This window comes from Canis lupus, chromosome 31 (genome assembly GCF_011100685.1).
Source record: "Canis lupus familiaris isolate Mischka breed German Shepherd chromosome 31, alternate assembly UU_Cfam_GSD_1.0, whole genome shotgun sequence".
Classification (NCBI taxonomy): domain Eukaryota; kingdom Metazoa; phylum Chordata; class Mammalia; order Carnivora; family Canidae; genus Canis; species Canis lupus.
The window spans coordinates 1,083,666-1,104,032 of NC_049252.1; the positions used below are offsets into that span (position 1 = coordinate 1,083,666).

The window sequence follows — 20,367 nt, forward strand, 5'->3', positions numbered from 1 at the left end:
TTCAAAATTGCATTGTTGAGTCTGAATCAATAGGTGGCAATACATTCATTGTCGTATTTAGTCTTCTATGCTCTTTCAATTTAAACTTCTAGTTTTTAAAAAGTTTTTGTAGTGTTTCTGTTGTTTTACAGATCTAATAAGAAGTTATCAAAAAGAATCTCCTATATAAAAATCTGTTATTGTATTAGTAACAAAAAGACACCTAGCACTTTTCAATTCATTTTGAGATTATTTCTTGGTGGGACATTTATTTCTAAAGTTCCTGAATCTTTTCTAAAGTTCTCAAAGTCTCGGATTTCTCCCTCTCCCTCCACCTGCACCCCAGAACCAGGTTCCCTCTTGGGCATGGATTATGCTTGGGCGAGAAGGAAGGCAGTTCGGTTAGATAAAGCAATACCCCTGGGAAAAGACGATTAACATGTATAAAGGGATTTCCCGCGGTATAAGCGCCAGCACGCGCTCCCGGCGGCGGCCCTCCTGATGTGTCTGCGCAGGCAGCGCTGGACCGGCCCTTTGAAGCGGGGATAGAGTAACACTGACCCGGGCAGCAGCAGTTCTCCTCAGCCCTCTCGTGGGAATGAGCTGCCAACCCTTTACTTCGGCTGACACCTTTCTACCCCTGAATTCTGAGGCTTCTGCAGCCCTGCCTCTGATCATGCACCCCGGCGCGGCCGAGTGCCTCCCAGGCTCCAACCACGCCACCAACGTGGTGTCCACAGGTACCGGGGCCACACCTGTCTGCGCGGTCAGGGGCCTACAGATTGCAGAGCTGATGCCTGGAATCTGGCTACTGTAGGATCCCTTTGCGTCTCTTAGTTTCTCCTTCATTTTAATTCGTTTTAAGTTAAACAGTAAGGATATTGAAAAAGCCAGGCAACCTAAGACATTTTTGAAGAGTATTATTAAGAGTGGACATTTTAATTGTCGATTTTATTATAAAATCACTCTTCAACAAAGGTAAACCGTGAGTCTGAGTGTTTTTGATCCCAAAACCATCTTTATGTAAACATTTAGGTAGGGATAAGGAACAAAACTAAAGAAATGGACTGAGCAATTTAGTGTTTAAAAGGTGTTACTTCTTTATCTTCTTTAAAGATTTATTTGTATTACCACGCCTAAGAATAGCCATATACCTCATAGTAAACACAACTGAATGATTCCCAATACCAGCAACAAGGGATTTCAAAGAATAATATAATTAAATGATTTTAACAGACATTTTTAGCATAATTCAAAAATCAAAAATCAAAGCTAGAAGCAGTATGTAGCATTTAGAACCCACAAAGTGGGTTAAAATATCTTAAAACTGAGTTCTGAAGAGAGTACAATCTCTCTAGCCAAGTTTTAATATTTTCTTATGTGACTTTCTAACATATAAGTTAAGCTTGAAAATTTGAATATGTTGTCTTAGATGCAGTCAAAGAGGTATGTGTTGCTAATGCATCCATTACAGGGTAACAAAGTTTTTTAAAGTAGCTTTATGAATAGACAAAGCCATGAGTTGAGTAAATTTCTTTCATATGTAAGTTTGGGATTAATCTGCAGCTGAATTTTTAAAATCTAGAGTGTATATCTGGATTTTGGTGAAATTATTAATATAGAGGTTTTGTTTTGTTTTGTTTTGTTTTTCATCTATTAAAGATTCTCATAATTTAAATAAAAAGACAATAGTGGAAGTTTCCCAAACATATTTTTTAGAAAATATAATACAGTATTTTAACCAAAAATACGTTATAAATAAACTTAAACAATGATCACGTAACTAACTATATATTTAAATAACAGATTTCTCTATTTTTAATATGTATTTAAATAATAGGCATTTAAATATATGATAATAGCATTGATTTTATAAATTTTCCATCAAATGATACTATACTAGGTAAGAAACTATAATCATTGTTTATAATGAGAAGAACATTTGGGTTTATTTGTTTAATTTTAGATTGCATAGTAAGATTTTTACATGTAATCATTATAATATAAAATATCATTATAATGTAAAATGACTTCAGTTCTTTCTACATGTTAATTATAAAATGGAAATTGTGCAGATATTCTAAAATATTGAAGATTTATCAATAGTAAGAGAAAATATTTTGCTTCTGAAGTGACCACATGTCTTTAATTACTGGATTGTATCTCAATGTTTTCAAAGGATTCTTTTTTTTTTTTTTATGATAGTCACAGAGAGAGAGAGGCAGAGACACAGGCAGAGGGAGAAGCAGGCTCCATGCATCGGGAGCCCGATGTGGGATTCGATCCCGGGTCTCCAGGATCGTGCCCTGGGCCAAAGGCAGGTGCCAAACCACTGCGCCACCCAGGGATCCCTTTTCAAAGGATTCTAATTCTCTATTTTATAATATCTCAAATGAGAAAGTAAAATACATAGAGAAACAGTCCTTTTATTGTCAACACCTAAACTCTTATTCAACTTGGTGATTCATGTTTAAAGCCTGATAAAAATTTAGTGATGTAAATTTACTTTCATTATTATGAAATTGATTCCACAAGGCAAGTAACTATTTGTGAATGGTTATATTTATATATGAGGTACAACCTTTATAGATTTCAAGTCATTCAGCAATCATTTATTTTTAACCAGCTTTATTATTGGAATTGTTGAACTGATTGTTTGCATGCAGAAAACCTATCACTTCTTGGTTTCAGCATCAACATTCACACATCATACATTGTCACAGGTTTTCCATAAACCTCTGAATTTAGTGGGATTTTTACGATTGTATCCATTTATAGGCTAGTTGCTTGGCCATTTTCTCTTTGATGGAAGAAATTTGTTAGGAGAATAAGCAGAAGTAAAGACTGTCAAGAGTTGATTTCTGTATTCATTCTTCCAGAGAAAAACCACATATAATACCATATTACAAAAGAATTTAAATTGATTATTCCTCTAGTCACTTTATTGTAATGTCTATATGGGATGGAACCTACGAGAAGTTTGCAACTCCCAAGTGGCCAACAGCCAAACTGGTCAGTTACCCCTTCACAGAGCACAGCATAGTTAATGAGTCCTATCATCCACACTGATGATTTAGGATCTGATTACTTGAGACAAACTTTGATTTCTGCTTTTAACCTATGTATATCAGAGAATTTCCCCCAAATGAAAACAAATTACTGCCATATAACTTTAAGAATCTTATAAATGTGTATTTTTGCAATGAAATGAATGTGTCTTGAATCCTCATACATTTTCTTATCAGTCCCGTCTATTTTGTTTTTGATCCAAACTCCTAAATGTTTGCATGCATATTTCTTGGTGACAATGGGAAACACAGCAACAGGACTTCATTATTCTGTTCCTTCCTGTCATTATGGAAACCAGCCATCTACCTATGGAGTTATGGCAGGTAAGAAAAATTGTCTGCATATATGAGATTGAGTATGGGGACACTTAGAACCTATTTCTTGGATCTGAGGGAATCTTGACCAGAGCGTATCATGAAATTCTCATCTCCTAACCTTAGAAATCATTGGTAAATCCCTGTGTTCCCTGATACGGAGTGCCTTCAGAGACCATAATGGTTAAAACTTGATTGCCCCTGTTCTATATAACCCTGAACTTCTGTGCTTAACTCTTTTGTTTGCTTTGTATGATTTTTACTTCTAATTGACTACTACCAAACTGCTGATTGTCACTTGATGTTATTGGTGGGCTCAATCCAGTAATATTACAGTAGTGACTAACCTAATGTGGTAATTTAAATTTAAACATAAATTAGCTAAATAAGGCCAGATTTAAAATTGAGTTCTTCAGCTGCACTACTAGCCCTATTTCAAGTGCTTAATAGCCTCATGTGGCTATCAAAGCAAACATCACAGATTTATAAAACATCCCCTCACTGCGATATTTCTTCTGGACATTTGGTCCATAAATATAAATAAGACATTGAAAGTCAAGATAAGTTGTAGTGGCTTTAGTGATAGTCATTTGTAGTTTTGGCATCTCTAAGCTATTGTTAGTCTTAAATGAGATTGAAGAGTTGAAGTTACTTATGTTTCTTCTCTGGATAAATAAAGCATCACTAGATCAAGGTTAACTATTTATTGATGCTTGGATGAAAGCAGTGATAACACATTCCTTAAGGAAGAGGAAAATCTGACCTAATCTTCATAATGAAACTTACGGCTTAATTTTAGGATATGGCCAGAAAAAAGATTTTGATGGTTTAATAAAGTACACAATTTTGTTCACATATTTTTTAGCTATTTTTGATCTTTTATATTCATTTTTGTAGTAGGGAGAGAAATCTTATGAATGACAATAAACTACTGGGGCTCTATGTGAGAAAATGAGTGTGTGTGTGTTAGAAAGAGAAAGAGTGACAGAGTGGGGGGAGAGAAGCTTTAATAAAGGAATCATATTCTAACTGCTGTGTCTTCTTGTCATCCATCATAAGTGATGGAAAAAAACCATGGATTTATGACTATAAATTTGAAGTAAAATTGAACAAAAAATTTAGTTCACTGCTATTTAATTTCTCCATAATTTTCAGTTTGAGACTAACACTTAAATCTTAAAATAAAATATTCCAATAAAATAAAATAAAATAAAATATTTCAGAACAAATTAGCTTCACTTAGAATCTATCAAGTAGCATTCTGAATAAACTAGAATCCTTACATTTATGGTAAAATGAAGACTGATGTGTCCTTAGTGATTACCTGTATGTTCTAATAACTCTTTAATAATTATAAAAGAGGGACAACCATATTTTCCCCTTTGAAAACTGATCATTTATGATACATATATTTAAGTTAATCAGCACTCATGGTTAATGAGAACAGTCCTTGTTGATGGTAAATGACTTTCATTATAAAAATAGTAAAAGGTACATTTAGCCACTAGAGTTCAGGCAGTATGCCCTGCATGGCCCAAACCCATTTTGATTATGAAGATAGGAAATGACAAGCACATGGCCATGTGCTGCTGTCTCTTGGAGGAGAGTCCTTGCTGTTCATTCACAGCGATTCTCACAAACCCAGGTCCAACTTTAGGCACCTTCTATAACCAACAGGCAGCAATGGATTGAGGTTAGCACAAAGATAACATCAGCCACAGACCAAATACCTTTTTTTTTTTTCTTTTAGAAAGGGAGAGACACACACACAGAGAGAGAGAGAGAGAGAGAGAGAGAGAAGTAGGGTAGAGGCAGAGGGAGAGGGAGAGTGAGAGAGAGAATCTTGAGCAGGAACCATGCCCACGAGTGCGGAGCCTGACATGAGGCTCTATCTCAACTCTGAGATCATAACCTGAGCCAAAATCAAGAGTTGGATGCATAACTGACTGAACCACCTAGTTGCCCCCAACCCAAATACTTCAAGATGGTTTTTGCTACCACCTCCCTCCCCACCAGATCGAGGCCACTGGCTACTGGCCTAGTGGATCTGCGGCTGGCCTGACAATTCTAACGTGTTTCTCATTTCTGGGCCCAGGTTCACAATGAGAGTCCATAGGCAGCTCAGGCTGTGTTGCCTATTGCCCTCAGCTGTAGTTGAAAAGGAGTGTCCCCCAGAAAAGCCCCTTAAAATGATCCAAAGCCTGGGTTAGTCACATGAGTAGCAAAATGATATCATGATTTGAATGTATCACCATAGTCTTAAAAGTAAATAGTAAATATATGTTGTCACTGAAAGAAAAACTCACCATAGCCAGCATAGACATTATACTGGAGTATTTTTTGAGAGTGATATGCTTTATTGTTAGAATGTCACTATTTTGACATATGTTTAGTATGAGTATTTGCATCATAGCAAATTAAACCTCAGAGAATCTGAACTCTCCTGTCTTTATCCCCAGAGAAGCTACATAAATTGAGTTATAAAACACAGGGATTCAAATATAAGAGAGCAAAGGCATAAAATACACAAGAGAAACTGGTTATGTCAGAATTTTCTGAGAAGTCTCAAGGCATTCATCAAATCAGCCTCTTCCACACAATTCACAGGAGCATCTTATCATCTACAACAAAGACAGGTTCATTGTCATATATGCCACATGAAAGGAAAGATGGAGAAAGACCTATATTTCAAAGCATACAAAATTGCTTTATTTTAATGTGGCAATCTTATAGCTCATATTCTGATGCTTACCTTTAGTTTGAGCATTTCATTAAATTAATAACCCACTGAAAGGGAAGAGCTGTAGCTACTACTTTGTTAAGATTGGTGGAGAGGACTTGGTAATTACCAGATGAATCCATGGTGCCTTGTGGGCCAGATGTAGGCACACCAAAAAGAATGACTGACAGAGAGGAATGAATCAGCCATGCCATGAACTAATTACAAACCTTGTTCTAGTCACTTAACCCATCCTAGTTTCTGTCTCATATCTGGGTTGGGGTGAGTGCTAGCACTGTTCAATTGTGGTAGATTTGTACCAACTCGACTTGTTTTTCCTATGATCTTCTCTTGAGATACACTTGTACCTAAATGCCTTCTATCCTTCCTTCCTGAGAATTCAGATAATTCAACAGCCTACAGCAAATTAAAAATGCCCTTCAAAATCTCTTCTAGAAAAACATGACATTAAAAAAAAAAAAAACCCTCAAACCTCTAATTCTTGAGTATCTGAAATTGTTCCTGCTCCCAAGCTTCTGAGGCTGTGTGAAGCCAAGAAACATGTTCCACAGGCTGCCCCCGCTGCCCACCAGGCCTGGGGACGGCACAGCAGCCATGTGGCAATGAGTCTTAGACTCAACAAGGTCATATTATATGACGGCCAAACCCAGGTGAGGTGTGAAAGTCCCTATTTAAAAATTAATTTGAGGGACGCCCGGGTGCCTCAACATTTGAGCATCTGCCTTTGGGTCAGGGTGTGATCCTGGAGTCCTGGGATCAAGTCCCGCATCGGGCTCCCCAAAAGGAGCCTGCCTCTCCCTCTGCTGGACGGAGATATACTTCGGGGCTCTGGATGCTGTGCGGATCCTTCCCAGCTCCTTAGCCGCGTGGCTCTTTAGGCTGACGGGCACTTGGCTTGGTCCATGTTTGGGGAGCGGTTCATGGGATCTCTGCTGCTCAGGACTCCCTGCTGCTTTTATCTTCTTCTCCCCACCCCCCCTAATAATCAGTGCTTTGGAAAGATTTTAAAAATATCTTGCTATGTATACCAGTCACTCTCCACTCTCCCCCAGTTACAGGACCCCATGGTAGGTTGTCGGGCGTACCTGTGACTGTCCTGAATTCCTGTTTCAGGTTCGCTCCAGGAAAACCGTGTCTGAGTGGATAACTCTGCATGTAGTCACATCATGAAAAATGCAAACATTATCATACATTGTGTTTTCCTTTTTGCTTTGGATGCCGAACCTTTGAATATGATATCCCCTGTGCTCTTTTCATAGACTCATGTTCAATTTTTTCTTTTTTTTTAAAGATTTTATTTATTTATTAATGAGAGACACAGAGAGAGGCAGAGACAGAAGCAGGCTCCATGCAGGGAACCTGACGTGGGACTCTATCCCAGGTCTCCAGGATCATGCCCTGGGCTGAAGGCGGCGCCAAACCACTGAGCCAGTCCTGGGCTGCCCTGGACTTCAATTTTAACTGTATAGTTGATTCATGTAGCACCCAAGGGAGGTTATTTCCTTTTACTTCAATTTTTTAAATTTTAAATTGTGAATAAAAAATATTCTTTCTACCTCACTTACATAAGGCTAAGAAGATGACAAATGTGAATGGAACACAACACAAAGTATGACATGAGATTTGTACTGATGTGTGACTATGGCCAGCAAGAAAAATTGAAAATAATGACTAAGATTGCTAACAAATTCAGAACTTACGGTTTATCATATAAAAGATATGTAACAAATTACTCATGGAAAATAAAAATCTGACATAGGTTAACGTGCCATACATTAAAGGTGCAAAATCAAATAGCAGCCTACACATACATATACAGTGAGGTATTACTCAGCCTTAAATAATGAAATGGGGGTGTCTGGGTGGCTTAGTGGGTTAAGTGTTCAACTCTTGATTTCAGCTCAGGTCATGATTTCAGGGTTGGGAGATCAAGCCCCACATTGGGCTCCTCACTGGACATGCAGCCTGCTTAAGATTCTCTCTCTCTCCCTTTGCCCCTCCTCCCCATCTCTAAAAAAAGAAAACTGAGAAGGCCATTTGTGACAACATGAATGGAGCTAGAGGGTGTTATGCTGAGTGAAATAAGTCAGAGAAAGGCAAATACCATATGAGTTTGTGAATATGTAGAATCTAAAAAACAAAACCATGAGTGAAGTAGAAACAGACCCATTAATTCAAAGAACTGATGGTTGCCAAAGGAAAGTGCGTAGAGAAATAGGCAAAATGGGCGAAAGGGAGAGGGAGATACAGGCTCCGGTTATGGAATGGACGTCACAGGGATGAAAGGTACAGCAAGGGGACCACAGTCATTGGTATCTTAAGAGCATCACCTGTAGTGATGGATGGTGGCTGTACTTAGAGCAAGCACAGCATAATGTCTAAAGGTGTCCAATCACTGTGCCGTGCACCTGAAACTAATGTGACATTGTGTATCTATTATACTTCAGTTAAAAAATACATGGTAAGAGAAAAAAAAAAACCCAGCAGCCTATTTTTTTTCTCACTGCTTTTACTCTTAGAGTATTTCTTCTTTAAGTGTCTTAAAGGACATTTGGTATTTTTGGATGATGAAAGATTTTTCATTTATCTAACATCCAACTCTGAGAGCCTAAGTGAAAATAAAGTCTTGAGATAAATGCTAAGTAAATGCTAAAATAAACGTGATCAGTATTCTTTCACTGTAGGTGAGTCTTTTCTTTTACTTCAACTCACAGAAATCCAAAACTAATAGAAAGCTAAAAATAACACCCCAAACTAATAAACCTTTTTAAAAATGAACTATATAGTAAATTAAAAATTGATACAACTGCTTTTAAATATGCTATCTGGTCTGATCAATATACAACCCACTAAAGCATAAAATGGATGATTAACTTTAAAAAGTAAAACTGGTAATTTAGGTTTATAAAAGCAGCACGGATTTTTTTTTTAGACAGGAACAATTTCTTTCAAATATTTTTCAAAGCAGCTAACTTTATTTTATGCTATTTTGTTTAAACCCTCACTTTTATATTTGTTTTGCTTCAAAAAAGAATATAGCCCACTGGAGAGGGGTAGACTTTATAATTACACATTGTCATATAAGTAATACAAGTCAACAATTTGCTGACTTAATACTATTCTTTAGTCATTACATATTGATATTTTAATGTAAGATTTATATATTCTGGAAAACTATATTATTACTCATGTCTTTGATTTGTGAATGTATTTATAGAGAAATAATAGGAAGCATAAACTTGATATATTTTTCCAGTGTTTTCAAGAATGATTATAGCAAACATTCAATAGCAATTTATTTTTAGTTTAAATATTTATTTATAATCATAAGAAAAATGATTAATCACCAAATATTTTATTTATATCAAAATGTCTTGGTTATACAAGTGTCATTTAATATAAATCGGAGTGAAATCTCTACCAATAAAAACGTGATGTACTGATGAGGAAAACAGAAGTAATGTGTGGAAATTTGGCTTATGCTACCTTTTCACCCATGCTCCCCAACTGAGGCACTCTCCTTTCCTAGTAAAGGATGAAATCTGGTCACAGTTTTTTAAAAAACAGATCTTTTAGTCTTTTGTGTGATTTTTCATTTAACTCAATTGATCTAATGCTTTAACATTTACAGGTGAATGCCCATCATCTATGGAATTGCACCCTTCCTTGCCACTTATTTTTCTTCTTAAATAATAATCAAGAAATTATTGTATTATATCGTATACTTTTCAAGAAATCTTGATGCTGACTTTTTTTTTAATTTTTTTTTAATTTTTTTATTTATTTATGATAGTCACAGAGAGAGAGAGAGAGAGAGGCGGAGACACAGGCAGAGGGAGAAGCAGGCTCCATGCACCAGGAGCCCGATGTGGGACTCGATCCCGGATCTCCAGGATCGCGCCCTGGGCCAAAGGCAGGCGCCAAACCGCTGCGCCACCCAGGGATCCCTTTTTTTTTTTTTTTTTAATCTTCAGTGCTCCTCCTTTGCTCTTAGGTTCAAGCCTGTGCATACCCGCAGAGCCAGCAAGGCCCACTTTGGTGGTTTTTTTTTTTTTTTTCTAGATTTATTTATTCATGAAAGACAGAGAGAGAGAGAGAGAGAGAGGCAGAGACACAGGCAGAGGGAGAAGCAGGCTCCCCGCAGGAAGCCCCATGCGGGACTCGGGACTCGATCCTGCGACCCCGGGGTCACGCCCTGGGCGGAAGGCAGAGACTCAACCACTGAGCCACCCCGGCGTCCCTTGATGCTGACTTTTCACAGAACTTTAAAAATTATCTTTGGTCTACTCACTCCTTAAATCTATGTAATCCTATTAATGTATTTTATGTTCTCATAATTTTCTTTTTACCTGCCTTTGTTAAATTAAAAAAAAAAAGACCTGATTATTTCCCCTTTGAAGCCAGTTTTATTTCGCTGATGAAGTAGTGGGGCTTCTTAGTATCGTAAAGTCAGTTTTCCGCCCCTAAGAAAACTTGCCAGCAGAGCGTTTAAGCATATGCCTTGATGATGATAAACGTCCTGGATGGCCTGACGGAACCACGGAAAACAGAGATGGAAACACGCCCCCGGGTTTAGTTGGACCAGGAGGTGATTCACAGAAAAGTGTGTCTTTTAAGAGAAAAACGAAATCACGGACAGCACGCTTCTGGGAGAATTTGCTTCTTTGTTTTGAAGGCTTTGCGGTTCCCCGCTCTTCCCCTCGGGCTTCAGTTTTGTTTCCATTGCTCGGTGGAGGCGGGCGGGGCGGGGGGGCCGGGGGCCGGGGGCGGGGGGGGGCGGCCTTGCTCCGCGGCCTCCTCTCCTGCGGCTGCGCGGCTCGGCGGTGACCACGACAGCCTTGTCCTTCGCTCTCCCGGTTGCTCACAGGTGGCCTGACCCCGTGTCTCTACAAGTTACCGGAGCACGGCCTGGGCCCCGGCTTCCCCGCCGCGCACCAGCCGCTCCTCGCGGAGGGCCCCGCGGTCGCCGACTTCAAGCAGGAGCTCAGGCGGAGGAGCAAACTGGCTGAGGAGCCCGTAGACACGGAGTCTCCAGAAATCCGAGAGCTCGAGAAGTTCGCCAACGAATTCAAAGTGAGGAGAATCAAGCTAGGTAGGCGCCTGCGGGGCCGGGCGCTCGGCGCGGCGGGCTGGGCTGGGCCGGGCCGGGCCGGGCTCCGCGAGCGGGGGGGACGCGGCTTCCCCGGCCCCGACGCCGACTGCGTCAGCGCGCTCGTCCTTTCCGCAGCTTGCCTCGCCCGAGGTCGGCCTTGACGCCTCAGCCTGCTCCCCCGAGGTCGGCCTTGACGCCTCAGCCTGCTCCCCCGAGGTCGGCCTTGACGCCTCAGCCTGCTCCCCCGAGGTCGGCCTTGACCCCTCAGCCTGCTCCCCCGAGGTCGGCCTTGACCCCTCAGCTTGCCTCGCCCGAGGTCGGCCTTGACGCCTCAGCTTGCCTCGCCCGAGGTCGGCCTTGACGCCTCAGCTTGCTCCCCCGAGGTCGGCCTTGACCCCACAGCCTGCTCCCCCGAGGTCGGCCTTGACCCCACAGCCTGCTCCCCCGAGGTCGGCCTTGACCCCACAGCCTGCTCCCCCGAGGTCGGCCTTGACCCCTCAGCTTGCCTCCCCCGAGGTCGGCCTTGACGCCTCAGCTTGCTCCCCCGAGGTCGGCCTTGACCCCACAGCCTGCTCCCCCGAGGTCGGCCTTGACCCCACAGCTTGCTCCCCCGAGGTCGGCCTTGACCCCACAGCCTGCTCCCCCGAGGTCGGCCTTGACCCCACAGCCTGCTCCCCCGAGGTCGGCCTTGACCCCACAGCCTGCTCCCCCGAGGTCGGCCTTGACCCCTCAGCTTGCCTCCCCCGAGGTCGGCCTTGACGCCTCAGCTTGCTCCCCCGAGGTCGGCCTTGACCCCACAGCCTGCTCCCCCGAGGTCGGCCTTGACCCCACAGCTTGCTCCCCCGAGGTCGGCCTTGACCCCACAGCCTGCTCCCCCGAGGTCGGCCTTGACCCCTCAGCCTGCTCCCCCGAGGTCGGCCTTGACCCCACAGCTTGCTCCCCCGAGGTCGGCCTTGACCCCACAGCCTGCTCCCCCGAGGTCGGCCTTGACCCCACAGCCTGCTCCCCCGAGGTCGGCCTTGACCCCACAGCCTGCTCCCCCGAGGTCGGCCTTGACCCCTCAGCTTGCCTCCCCCGAGGTCGGCCTTGACGCCTCAGCCTGCTCCCCCGAGGTCGGCCTTGACGCCTCAGCTTGCCTCCCCCGAGGTCGGCCTTGACCCCGCAGCCTGCTCCCCCGAGGTCGGCCTTGACGCCCTAGCTCCCCCTCTTGATTCGGCCTTTGGAATAGACGGGCGGTTCGGTGAGGCGCTGCTGGGGCGAAGGGGCGGAGGCGCCCTCCCCGCCGCCCGGGCCCGTGTCCCGCCGGAGACGCCTTCTGCGTTTCGGCCAACACGTGTATTCCTTGGCGCAGACGTTTATTTGACCGTTTGTGTTAGAGAGCTTTCCGTTCTGACTTTTGGGAGCTTTGCTTTCTCTCACTTTCTGTGAATGAGTCCATCAAACTCCAATTTATGAATATATTGTTTAGTCCCCTACTGAATTCAGGTTATCACCAAACTTCGTGGATTTTTAAGGTTTTGTTTATTTATTTGAGAGGGAGAGTGAGTGAGAGAGCACAGTGAAGGCAGAGGCAGAGGCACAGGGAGATGCAGGCTCCGCGCTGAGCAGGGAGCCCAACGTGGGGCTTGATCCCAGGACCCGGGTCACGACCTGAGCCACAGGCGGACTCAACCAACGGAGCCCCCCAGGCGCCTTCCAATCTCACAGTGTTAAAAATTATCTTACAACGACTCGCTTTTCAAACGTCATCTCGTACCTATGTAAATACATACGTAGGACAAATGTTAGAAGCACAATTTCTTGATTAAAGTGCATGTGTATTTATGATTTTGTCAAATTGGTCTATATAGAGGTGCCAAATTTTACCACAGGTGTCTTTTGGCAAACTCCTTAGAATATTATCTTTAATGAAAGCAGTTTGTTCTTTATCCGTTTTTATTTTTCCTTAAAGGCATATCCTCAGCCCTTAGAACACTGGAAGCACATAGAATAAGTAAATACTTGAAAGGAAACTATGGATTAAAGTTTTGGATCTTTGCAAATCACATAGGTAAAAATGGTTGGTCCCCATGGAATTTTTGTTTTTAAAAGAGGGGAAGAGTAAAAGAGCATGGTCGGGGGAGGGGCAGAGGAAGAGGAAGAGAGGGAATCTTAAGGCTTCACACTCAGGGCCAACCCCCACACAGGGCTCCATCTCATGACCCTGAGATCGTGACTTGAGCCCAAATCAAGAGTCCTTGGGGCCCCTGGGTGGCTCAGTGGTTGAGGGTCTGCCTTTGACTCAGGTCATTTCCCCTGGTCCTGGGATCGAGTCCCAGGGGCTCCTGGCAGGGAGCTTGCTTGTCCCTCTGCCTGTGTCTCTGCCTCTGTGCTCTGAGTGTTTGTCTCGTGAATAATAAATAAAATTTCTAAAATAAAAAAAAAAAATCAAGAGTCTGAAGTTTAACTGAGCCACCCAGGTGCCTCAGTGACTTCATTTTAAATTTATGAGTGAAGACTGAAAAGTTGTTACTTCGTGTGTTTTATAGTCATTGTAATTCTTTGTGAACTGTCTGCTCAAAACCTTGGCACACTTTCTATTCAGTAGTGTTTTTAACATAAAATAACTATGATAATTAACCTTGATTTAAATTCATGAAGTAGCATATCTTTTAAATGGACTGAAAATGTAGTTCTATCCTCTGCACTTGTGGAATGAACCACAGGTAATTTTGTAATGATATTTATTGATAGGCATCATATGTGACCACTTGATGCATACAGACATATATATATAACTTTAGGCCCTGAATTAATATGAGGTTACTATTTGTAATAAACACAGCGGTAGACATCTTTATAACAACCATTTTCAGTTTGCTATTTATATTGCTATATTTCAAATTCCACGTTGACGGCCAATATCAGCTTGTACTCTAAAAATGTTTTAGGACAATCAATGAAGATCTCTGGCCTGAAGACAGAAGCATTACCAAATGATATAATGAATGTGCTCAGAAATACACGTAAAATATTGGGTGATCAGTCTCGTAATAAACATTTTTTTAGGGAAAGTCAGCATGATTCTTAGTTTTATTTTATTTGGTGCCATTTAACAATATAGTTGATTTTGTACTCTTACAGTTGAGATGAAAATATTTATATCATCATATAACATGCATCATATTTAATGTACCATATTGTTTAGCATATATCATCAGATATTTAATAATAATAAAGAGAGCAAGAATTTGTGTCTTATAAAGTGTTTATGACACATCTATCCAATTTCACTGCATATTGTGAATGGTGGCTATTCCTGTCTAAATTCTTTTGACTTCTAGGAGAAATTAACCAGCAGTATTTTTTGAAGTACTGGACAAGTCTACACTGAACTTACTAAATAATTCTAAATTGCCAATGAATATATGCTCAAAAGCAATATTTAATAGTTAACAAAGAAAGACACAAAGATTTCTGTGATCACAGGCCACAATGAATGCTTCTTGAATAGCTGAAGCTAACGGGTCCTTCCTGTCCTTTCACAGGATACACCCAAACCAACGTGGGGGAAGCCCTGGCAGCTGTGCATGGCTCTGAATTCAGTCAAACGACTATCTGCCGATTTGAAAACCTGCAGCTCAGCTTTAAAAATGCATGCAAACTAAAAGCAATCTTATCTAAATGGCTGGAGGAAGCTGAGCAAGTGGGAGGTACTGAAGTTGTCGCTCTGAAGTTCTGTGATGTTTTAACTTGAAAGCAGTGACTTCCACTGGTAGGATTTAGGCTAAAGCAGAGAGGTTTGAGGTTTAGTTGGGTTTTGTTTTTCTCTTTCAGATGAAAAAGAAATGTGTTTCATAATACTGAAAGAGGAAGGCTAATGCAAGTATAGAAATAAGTTTACTGAGAAGTTAAATATAGTAAGAGAAGCAGCTAGATAAGGACAGCTTTCTGGATAATGCGGCAGAGGCGTTAAGTGGTGAAATATTTTAACACATCCAAATTTTCTGGCTTTGTGCATACTGTAGTAAATGTACATGAATTTTTATAAACTGATATTACTGTAACCAGAGCATTGGTGCACACCAGTCTTCCAAGTAAGTACATAAGCAATTGCTAACGTAATAAAATCATCTACTCATACTAGCGTTAAGGCTGGATAAAGAACAAGGTATGAAAACATTTAAATCAAGTGTTCCAGGAAAAGTGTGATCGGGATATCATTTATAGACAAGCTTTTTGCAAAATCAATATTTCCGCATTAACATTTTTATCTTGGTCTTATACTGTAAAATAATGTAGAATGCAAAAACTTAAAACAAAAATGTATAGCGAGTTTATTTTGCATTGTTTTAGAAAGAAAATTTGAAACTCAAATCTGATAGTTTTTTTAAAACCACTTTGATTTTATAATTACTTCTCTATTCCCCATTACAGCTTTATACAATGAAAAAGTGGGAGCAAATGAAAGAAAAAGGAAGCGAAGAACAACTATAAGGTATTCTTTTGAGATATCAAAACGTACAGAGGAGATGGAATATATACATATATACAAATGGAAGAGCATTTGAGGGTAATAGAGGTACAACATAGCACATAAATGTATGGTGAATAGAGCCAACTGAAAAAACAAGATTGGTGAAAAAGCATAATTTAATAATTCGTTAGTGAGAAATGGTGAGCTAGTAATTTTTAACATTTGATAGAAAAGTAGGTTATTTAAGTCAAGAACACTCCTCAAGTTTTAGATAAAACAGAAATTAAGCAATCACTTCTACAAAGAGTGACCATTTCTGCTGTCCTTTTAGATATGTCTTGTTCTGGCAATTTGGTATCTAGGTTATTAAAAAATAGCAAAACTAGTTATCAGTGTATCAAAGTCCAATGTGATTTCTTGCACTTCAAACTGGCAAGATTGTTGGGTTATCTTTTGGTAATTTGCGTGAAAATTATGAAGGAAATGCTAAAATACAGCTTTTGTTTCAGTCGATGCGTTCACTGAATATTTCTTCTATTGTCAACCACAAATGATTCCTGAGGGACCCAGAAATGCCCGCACAAGTGTTCATTTCCTTTTCAGGAAGTCAGCGCCCTCTAGTGGCACAGAGTGGGGTACACATAGAAAGCCTAGGACACCTTTCTTCCTGGGATCCACTCACCATACCCTGCGTAAAACAAGCGTCTAAATATTCCACTGACTGCACATTTATCTTTGTTGAAGCTTTGGGGGTGTTTTCAGAATCTTTAAGCAATATTTTCATGTTAATATTAGTTTAATTTTGATCTGCTAAAACATCATGAAAACACCATAATCTCACCCTTCTGTACCTGTACCCCTCCCCTCAGTATTGCTGCTAAGGATGCTCTGGAGAGACACTTTGGAGAACAGAATAAACCTTCCTCTCAAGAGATCATGCGAATGGCTGAAGAACTGAATCTTGAAAAAGAAGTAGTAAGAGTTTGGTTTTGCAATCGAAGGCAGAGAGAAAAACGGGTGAAAACAAGTCTGAATCAGAGTTTATTTACTATTTCTAAGGAGCATCTTGAATGCAGATAAAATTTACTGTTGTATGGCAGTGAGTTTTTCTATTTTTCATCCCTTTCTCTTCTCCAACAAAAAAACCCCCAGAAATTAGTTATTTGGCTGGCTTCAAAAATCATTTTTATATCAGTAACTTTTGCAGAGGCTTTTCTACTTTTTTTTTCTTAAAGAATACAATTTAAATATTGACAAACTATTTTCATTAAAGTAATTCTTTTCAGAAGCCAAACGGTACATTTTTAAGCCAAAGATACCAACAGGATTAAAACAGTGATTCCCTCTCAATCTCTCTTCCTCTTGCTCTATCTACAGACACACACACACATATACACAGTGTGCACATGGATCTTCTAGTTTAAGATTTCTTTTCCAAAGGCTGTTTATTAGCTTTTTAACATTTCATTGATAATGCCAAATAAAGAATATCACTGTAGAAGATACAATCAGAAAACTGATTTAACCGACATCCTGCTTGCCATCAGCTATAATAGTTTGTTGGAACTAAATAGTTTGCACTTAAGAGCAAGATGTGCCTTTGAATTACATTAGTGCATTTAGGAATAAATCTTAGAGGCGACATTTTTATCTTTTATTCTTCCCACAGATTTAGCTTTTTTGATGTTTATTGACAGACAATATGCATTATGGATTCTTGAACCCTAAACTACCACAGTGCAGGAATGATTATCTGGCCTGTTTGCTGTTTGCTGTTGTTTATGCCTGGGAAAGTGTTTGCTCCTGGTGGGCATGCAGTCTTAGTTAAATGAACAAAGGACTGTGCTGTTAACAATTGCTACTTACTACTTGAAGGGTGCCTAACTTAGTAAGTCTCACAACCCAGAAAATCATCCGGGATCCTATCAAAAAGGACGATCACTTTGGTTTAATTGGTTAGATTATGATTTATTGTTGATGAAAAAGTTTGACCATGAGTATTTAAACTTGGAGAATTATATCCAGGGAACATATTTATTTAACTAATAAGGCATTTCTTTGAAATTTGCAAGTAGAAGCAAACTATAACGTGGTATCAATCTAAGAGAACTTTTTTTTGCATTTAAAATACATAAATTTGCTGGCACTGTGTTTGTAACTTATTTTACATAACAGAAGTGAAAACAATTAGACCAAATTTCATTACTGATTTAGAATGCTTACTAAATAAATTATACTGTCCTGTTTTAGCTTTCTGTGAGATTAATAAAGACCAAGAATTATACAGGTCATAATCTCTATAGATCATAGGTGTTTATGCATGCATAATCACCATTAATTGGATGGCTAGAAACTTTGATATATTAATATAAAGAGATCGTTTGCAGTAGCTTAATCACCTATGCTTAAGTACACATCTAGCACCCAGGAGAGGTTGAACAAAATATACAAAGACTTTTATTATCCAAGAGTAAATTCCAAATTATTCAGCCATGTAGATATATAAATTCCTTCTCTGTAATTAATTCACCTGCTTACTACATACACTAATTGGGAAGTGATCCTTCAGTTTGCAAAAGGGAGGGATAGGATGTGTAGTTGTACAGATATACATTTATTTACATACGCAAAATGCACATATGCGTATCTGAAAGTTGCAAAGAGAAACAAAGTATAATGCACAATAAATATTTGAATAGTGACTTTTTTCCACTTTAAATATGAATCTGCTAGGAACATTTAGTCTTTCTACAACAAAAATAAGCATGTACATATGCTAATATCATCATCACATAGACACGATCATCATCCTATCATTCATTCCATAAGGTCATTCCAGTTTAGATACAACTAACATTAGGAAGTTATTTTTCTCCCTAAAAGGAATTATTTTGAATCCTTAATTTTGAAATAGCAAATCTTTAGTTATTTACAACTTAATTGTAAATGCACTGGTATTTACTATTAACTTATTTGTATTGAGTTTTTTGAGACTATTTATTCTAACTACATTTATTTTAGTAGATATAGATTGAAGTTTTTATAAAAATAGAAAATATTGTTTAGAATCCTAAACTGCAATTAAACAAGTGACGAATGTAATTTTCTGTGCAAATGTGGGACTAACTTGGGAATAAATGGTAAAGTTGACTTTAGCCACAGTCTTTCCACCTTATGTCCTTGTGAACCTTGACACTCATTCACGCATTTACTTTTCCATCTCTAATGGTGGAAAGATTAATCTAGTAAAAAATATTTTGCATGTTCGGGGATGGGAGCGGTGTGTCTGTGTGCAGCTGCACTCAAGCTCTGGGGAGGATGGGGAAGTAGAGTAAGAGTAATGTATGTTGTGTGGTGTTCCAACAATGAGAGGGTCTTCAATCAGACTTCACAATCCCCAGGCTTCCTCTAAGGTGAATTCAATCCAATTGACTCTTGAACTAAGTTTAGAAGAATGGTCTTAATGGGATTCAATTTCTACAGAGAGGAAATTAGAAAGTTGATCAGCTTTTCTGCAGCTTCAAAAACCTATTCCTGCAGAATAATGGCATCAAAGAAGAAAGTCATCATAGATCTCTGGACACACTCTGTTTTAACATGGGAATATCTAAAATAGGAGCACATATTTAAATGAGGCCCACAGGGATCAGGATGTAAGTGGGGCTACTGGGCTAGTAAGGAATATACTTGTGGCTGAGGGGAGAGCACTTTTCTCCTAAAGGCACTCAAACACACACAAAAGGAAATATACATCCCTGTGCAGGTAGAATAAAATAAAGCCCAAGCTTGGTTGCCAGATTCCCTCTGGTCTTACAGGGTCACAGTGTCAAGCCCCTTCCCACTGGGCCTGGTATAGCTTGGTACTCCTCTTGGAGCACCAAAGGTAGTCTATGTAACACAGTCATCTGACAGATGGTCATTTTATGTTTTCTGAGACTAGCTGTTATTATCGTCAGTCCTGACATTTTCATACCACGTTCTGCTTCTCTGATTTCCTGAAATGTCCTCCACCCAGCCTTTACATCCAGTAATAGAATGTGACATTGGGTTACATCCATCCTGGGTCACAGACATTGCTATGCTCTTCCACTCTCTATTGGCAACCTCTTGTTTAAATATAGTTACTGAAGTAATAATCTTTTTGCCAAAAAAAGAGAAGGCAAAAAAAAAAAAAAAAAGTTAATGCAGTTGACCACTGAATACATGGGTTTAAACTTTGCAGGTGGTCCACTTATATACAGATTTTTTCAATGTACAGTACCATAAGTGTATTTCCTCTTATGATTTTAACATTTTCTTTCCTTTAACTTACTTTATTGTACAACACAATATATAATACAGATAACATGAAATATGTGTTAATTGACTTGTTATGTTTTTGGTAAGGCTTCTGGTCAACAGTAGGCTATAGGTAGTTAAGTTTTTAGGAAAGTCAAAAGTTGTATGTGGCTTCATAACTGCATGGGTTCCGTGCCCCTAACACCCACAGTGTTAATGGGCCAACTATATTTTCATAAACTTAATGTATAAGAATCCTTATTTTCTAATCTTAGGGGTTGAAAAGTTTTATTTTTAGTAAAGGGCAGTATAACATAAATTTATAAGGATTGTGATAATTGCCACAAGAGCATTTTACAAATATAGCCACATCAGAAGAGCTCTACTCTCTCCTTTAGGTCCCAAAGCCTTCTGTAGTATCCATTTCTAATCGAAAATA

General features: G+C 39.7%; 1 protein-coding gene across 1 annotated transcript; it reads left to right on the plus strand.

The window, feature by feature from the left end:
- Positions 1–484: 484 nt before the first annotated feature.
- On the plus strand, positions 485–18,692 carry POU1F1 (POU class 1 homeobox 1). The gene is given in 6 exon segments (NM_001006949.1): positions 485–719; positions 3,300–3,371; positions 10,970–11,194; positions 14,722–14,886; positions 15,611–15,671; positions 16,520–18,692. Coding segments are annotated over 6 exon segments (876 nt in total). The 5' UTR covers positions 485–577; the 3' UTR covers positions 16,731–18,692.
- Positions 18,693–20,367: the final 1,675 nt, after the last annotated feature.